Here is a 5710-nt window from a genome sequence, read left to right on the forward strand (position 1 = left end):
GCTTAGAACAGCTCAGAAAAGCCATAAATCCCTCTGTACTTTTGTCCCGTTATCAGGAACGCGACATTCCTGCAATGTGTGATGTAATTTGTGGTTTAATGTCAGAGTGGGATGTACAGGATTCTCAAGGTTGCTTATTTTCCTGTATGCAAATTAGATTTTTTTCCCCCTCTCTCTCTCCCAGTGGCAAAGAGTTGCACATTTTACAGCTCAGTGACCATTTGCCGATTTTTTTTTTCTTGGGGGGTTGGGGGTGGTGTAGATTGAAAAGTGTCCCTTTGTGACAACCAGAGCCAGATTGGGGAGTAGCTCATTTGCATCTCATTACCCTAGCAGGCGCTGCTTGTATATAACCGGCTGCAGGAGGACTGGGACATTAAACACGCACAATCCAGTCAGTCTCTCACATGGAAGCAAGAGCACGGGAGGAAAGTTTGGATCAGTAGTTTGGATCATCTCCACGCCAATTGTACAAACGGAGAATATACGCGTAGATAACCCTGCGCTTGGGTTTTCTGCATTTTTTTCGGCTTCCTAAACTATCCGCAAGTGGACTGCAAACTTTTGACAACTTGGAGTAATCGTCTTCTGAGGGAATTTCCTGTTCCTGCGCATCGGGGTTTCCTCTTTATATTCGTATTTGGGATTTAATTGCTTGATTTTTTTCCACTTTGATGGGCTTGCATGAGCAGATCAAGTGAAAACAACAGAGCATCAACCAGAGCTGCCTCCCACTGAGTGGAGAACTTCGAGTCTCAATGATTTATTGAGACACGGTCTCATACAATTGCCTGGCCCGTGGAAGCTTAGCTTAACAACGTATAGTTCAGATCCTCTCCACCATGGGACGTTTTATGATAGCTGCTTTGCTTTGCGTCATGATAAGCCAGGTAATTAAAATTGAGCGATTTCACAGTAGATGTCTGCCGTATGCTGGCAACTTGTAGTAATTAATCCAATTTCGATTTCTTTCCAGGGGTTTTGTTCTGGGGTTTTCGAGTTGAAGTTGCAGGAGTTTCTAAACAAGAAAGGGGTGACAGGCAACGCTAACTGCTGCAAGGGATCCGCGTCAGATGCTCAGCAGTGCGAATGCAAAACCTTTTTTAGGATTTGCCTGAAACATTACCAAGCCAATGTATCTCCAGATCCTCCATGCACCTACGGTGGCGCAGTTACCCCGGTGCTCGGATCAAACTCCTTCCAAGTTCCCGAGAGCTTTCCTGACAGCTCGTTTACCAACCCCATTCAGTTCTCATTCGGATTCACATGGCCGGTGAGTAGCTCTTTTATATTGAGATAAATTTGTGCGTTTTGATGTGGTTTATAGCATTTAAAAACCCACAATAATGAGTCACAAGGATTCAGGATGTGAGTATTTAGAAGTTTTAGCCATGTTGGTGGGGTGGGAAAAGTCACATCCCCTGGGTTGGAATATAATTGTCAGCTCAGTGTGAAATTCCGAAACCTTTCATTTTACTGCAATAAGTAAGTGTGAAATCGGAGAAATGAGGCTTGAATCCCTAGTGCGATCACACCTCAAGTCATTCACATCTTCCGTTATATGTAAAACAGCGGGGAGGTGTGAAGGAATGCGCTTCTGGTCGATTTTAATTTATACTAACACGTTCTTTTTTGTTTCAGGGAACCTTTTCGCTCATTATCGAAGCGTTGCACACCGATTCCAATGATGATCTGTCCACAGGTAAGGAGAAAATGCATTTGCAATGCAAAAAAGTTTTAAGACATCATTGCGCAGCAAAGAGATAACGCTGAAATTAAAACCTCCACAGAAAACCCAGAGCGCCTCATCAGTCGCATGACCACCCAGAGGCACCTAACGGTGGGCGAGGAATGGTCCCAGGATCTACAGGTTGGTGGGAGGACTGAGCTGAAGTACTCCTACAGATTCGTTTGCGACGAGCATTACTACGGCGAGGGCTGCTCTGTCTTCTGCCGTCCCCGAGACGACACTTTCGGGCACTTCACCTGCGGAGAGCGCGGAGAAATTATCTGCAACTCCGGATGGAAAGGACAGTACTGCACTGAACGTAAGTATAAACTTGTGTTTGAAAGTTAATGCGCATGTTTTCGTGAGAAAAACAACAACAACAAACTTCGTCGCTATGGTTGCAACAGGCGTTTGTGTGATTCAAATGAGGGACGTTGGCCAAATAATGGCACGCGTGCCATAGATTAAATGTAACGCCTGATTGGTTACTTGGCAGAGCGCTCGGCGCTGATTGGCTCAGAGCATAGAGGTATTGTTGGAAGGGGGCAGCTGCAGAGTGAAGGTAGACAATAGAGCAGCTGTCCTGCACTGGCACCATGTACACCAGCTGTCCACCCTTATCTGCGCCGACCCTGGGACGTTATGGGGAGGGGGTTGGATGAACAGAGTGAAAAAGGGGACTTCTGACCCACAGTTAGGGGAAAAAGGAGCTTTTGTTTGGGGAGCTTTTGTATGAGTGCAACTGTGTTAACCATAGTGTCCTTCCAATGGTAGAGAAGAACTTTTCTTTTGGTAAAACCAGGCTGTGACTGTACTAGAATAATAATGGTTTTCGAAAGGAACTGGTGTTAATAAAAACATATTTCTTTTTTAGCAATCTGTCTTCCGGGATGTGACGAAGATCATGGATTTTGCGACAAGCCTGGTGAATGCAAGTAAGTTAAATGAAGATTTTCAGTTCCTCTATGTTCAACACTTTTCAACTTTAATTGCAATGAAAGTCAACAACATACTAACAGTTCCTCTGATGTTTATAGATGCAGAGTGGGATTCAGTGGAAAGTATTGTGACGACTGCATCCGCTATCCGGGCTGCTTGCATGGCACCTGCCAACAGCCATGGCAATGCAACTGCCAAGAAGGTTGGGGAGGCCTCTTCTGTAACCAAGGTAAGCCTTTGACATTGTAAAAAGTAATAGATCAAGTAAAGTTTAGAGTTGTCCATTGACACTAGACGCAGCAGGAGACTAACCTACATGTTGTATTTTGTGTTGCAGATCTCAATTACTGCACACATCACAAGCCCTGCCAGAATGGGGCCACTTGCACCAACACTGGACAGGGAAGCTACACCTGCTCATGCAGACCTGGCTTCACTGGGGACAGCTGTGAGATTGAGGTCAACGAATGCTCTGGCAGCCCGTGCAGAAATGGAGGCAGTTGCACTGTGAGTTTCAGTGGATATATGAACTGTTTTATTCTCTGTTTATGAGTTTTGTCTGGTGTCCTAACTTTTTTTTCAATTCTTGGATTTCACAGGATCTTGAAAACACCTACAGCTGCACGTGTCCTCCTGGTTTCTATGGAAGGAATTGCGAGCTGAGTGCCATGACTTGCGCTGACGGTCCCTGCTTCAATGGTGGACGCTGTGCAGACAACCCTGAAGGAGGATACTTCTGTCAATGCCCGATGGGCTATGCTGGCTTCAACTGTGAAAAGAAGATTGATCACTGCAGCTCCAACCCTTGCTCAAATGGTACATTAAATGCTTCTATTCTAACCCCTCAAATGAAAACTGTGAATCAGGAGGAGTTGTCTAACATCTGTCTTCTTCTTCAGGTGCTCAATGTCTAGATCTTGTGGACTCCTATCTATGTCAGTGTCCTGAGGGTTTCACTGGAACACACTGTGAAGACAACATCGACGAGTGTGCCAACTACCCCTGCCAGAACGGCGGCACGTGCCAAGATGGACTCAGCGACTACACCTGTACCTGTCCACCTGGATACACCGGGAAGAACTGCACCTCTGCGGTCAACAAGTGCGTCCACAATCCGTGCCACAACGGTGCAACTTGTCACGAGAGAGACGGACGCTATGTGTGCGCTTGCATCCCGGGTTATGGAGGACGCAACTGTCAGTTCTTGCTCCCTGAGAACCCACAAGGACAAGCCGTTGAGGGAGCCGACAAAATATACTCTTATGACGAGGATGAGGACGCCTTTCCTTGGACGGCGGTTTGCGCTGGGATTATATTAGTGCTTTTAGTCTTGATCGGCAGCGCCATCTTGGTCGTCTACATCCGTCTGAAACTGCAGCAGAGGAGAGAGCAGATCGATAGCCATAGTGAAATCGAGACCATGAACAACCTGACCAACAACTGCAGCCGAGACACGGACTTGTCCGTAAGCATCATCGGATCCACGCAGGTGAAGAACATCAACAAGAAAGTGGACTTTCAGAGCGACGCGGCAGGCGGGGAGAAAAACGGATTCAAATCGCGTTACTCACTAGTGGATTATAATCTTGTTCATGAGCTAAAGCAGGAGGACTTGGGAAAAGAGGACTCTGAGAAAGGCGAAGCGACAAAATGCGAGGCTCTCGATTCAGATTCAGAGGAGAAACACAGAAAGCATTTAAAAAGGTAAATGTTTGTGGATTTCGGTGATTATGAGGGATAAATATGAGGTTTGGGTGTTGTTACGCAGTACTAAAAGTGCTTCTTTTCATTTTCAGTGATTCTTCAGAGAGGAAACGTACAGAATCTTTGTGCAAAGACACAAAGTACCAGTCAGTCTTTGTTTTATCAGAGGAGAAGGATGAATGTATTATCGCAACCGAGGTAAGCTGAGAATTCAATCAGTTACTTTTAATTGCAGTTGCTTGCAAATATAAATTTCAGAATGCTAAATGTATGCCCTTTTTCTTCTTGTTCCAGGTGTAACACCACAACGGAGCTGTAGCTCGTCTTGTTCTACAGGAGGTTTTACTCCAGTAATGCTGCTCAAACCAGAGGGAAGGTTTCCTTCATGTGACTGCTGCTGTGAAACTTATGTTGAAGGTGATATTCAGAATGAGCTGGTTCTCAACTGAAGTAAACACAGTGACTGCAGGAAAGGACGTTGGGCCATACTGGCTCGGACTCTCAAAGTTTGTTTCCCAGGAACGTGCCAAACGGACTCGCTGCACTTCCTGTAGGGACGGTTTTACCTCATTGCACTATGATGGGTTGTATTTTTAATGTATTTAACACACAATTGAATCGGATACTGTGTATGCATATGCACTGACCGCAGTGTGTATCTGGAAGTTCTCTGATCATTACGTGGATCGGAAGAGGAAAAACACTGCCATCAAATATGTTTGTGACTGATTTGTTTTTTGAAAGCTTGTATTTCTTTTATTTAAGTGTTATTTGTGATCGATGTGTTTGTGGTTTCTTTTGTCATGTGTGTGAAGTTTGATGTAATTTAAAATCTTTTTCATTTTGCAAATTTGTCTATTGTAAATAAGGCACTTCGGGTCGATGTGACTGTTTTCTGATATGTAAATGTATTTAAACATGCTGTCAAAATTTACAGGAATTGTTTTTATGACTGTTGCCCATGAAAAAAAAAATCACCTTAATATTTTTCCAAATAAATCCTGTATGAAATATCAAGAGTTGAACTGTTCGGAGTCATTAATCTCCAGATTTATGTGACAAAATTATGATGTTTTTCCTTTCTACCTCACTAAGTGAGACAAAGACACACCCGGTAATCACAAATTACAGCCTCGATCTTGATGGCAGGATATTTTGGGGATGTAAGAGCTCTTTGACAAAAACATCAAAACCACTTTTTGCAAATGGTTTGGTTGAAGTTTCTGTTTGGTGGAATGTTTTATGTCAAAGCTGTAGCCATGCTCATTATGTGACTTATATAGCAAATGGTGAACAGGAACACTGCTAATTTGAATTAAATATGCAGTACTTCCATTT

General features: G+C 44.1%; 1 protein-coding gene across 2 annotated transcripts; it reads left to right on the forward strand.

Moving 5' to 3' along the window:
- The first annotated feature begins 397 nt into the window (after nt 1–397).
- dldh (dihydrolipoamide dehydrogenase) lies at nt 398–5391 on the forward strand. 2 transcript variants are annotated; one of them, XM_073834252.1, is made up of 11 exons: nt 398–890; nt 977–1273; nt 1642–1702; nt 1791–2048; nt 2604–2664; nt 2767–2897; nt 3006–3175; nt 3268–3484; nt 3568–4372; nt 4465–4570; nt 4667–5391. In XM_073834252.1, exons 1-11 carry the CDS (start codon nt 843–845, stop codon nt 4670–4672), a joined length of 2160 nt encoding a protein of 719 aa, XP_073690353.1. In that variant the 5' UTR covers nt 398–842; the 3' UTR covers nt 4673–5391. The 2 variants fall into 2 exon arrangements, with proteins under 2 accessions (XP_073690353.1, XP_073690352.1); XM_073834251.1 differs by lacking the exon at nt 4667–5391 and having other exon boundaries at nt 4465–4579.
- The last annotated feature ends 319 nt before the right edge of the window (nt 5392–5710 follow it).

Source organism: Garra rufa, chromosome 2, assembly GCF_049309525.1.
Source record: "Garra rufa chromosome 2, GarRuf1.0, whole genome shotgun sequence".
Lineage (NCBI taxonomy): Eukaryota > Metazoa > Chordata > Actinopteri > Cypriniformes > Cyprinidae > Garra > Garra rufa.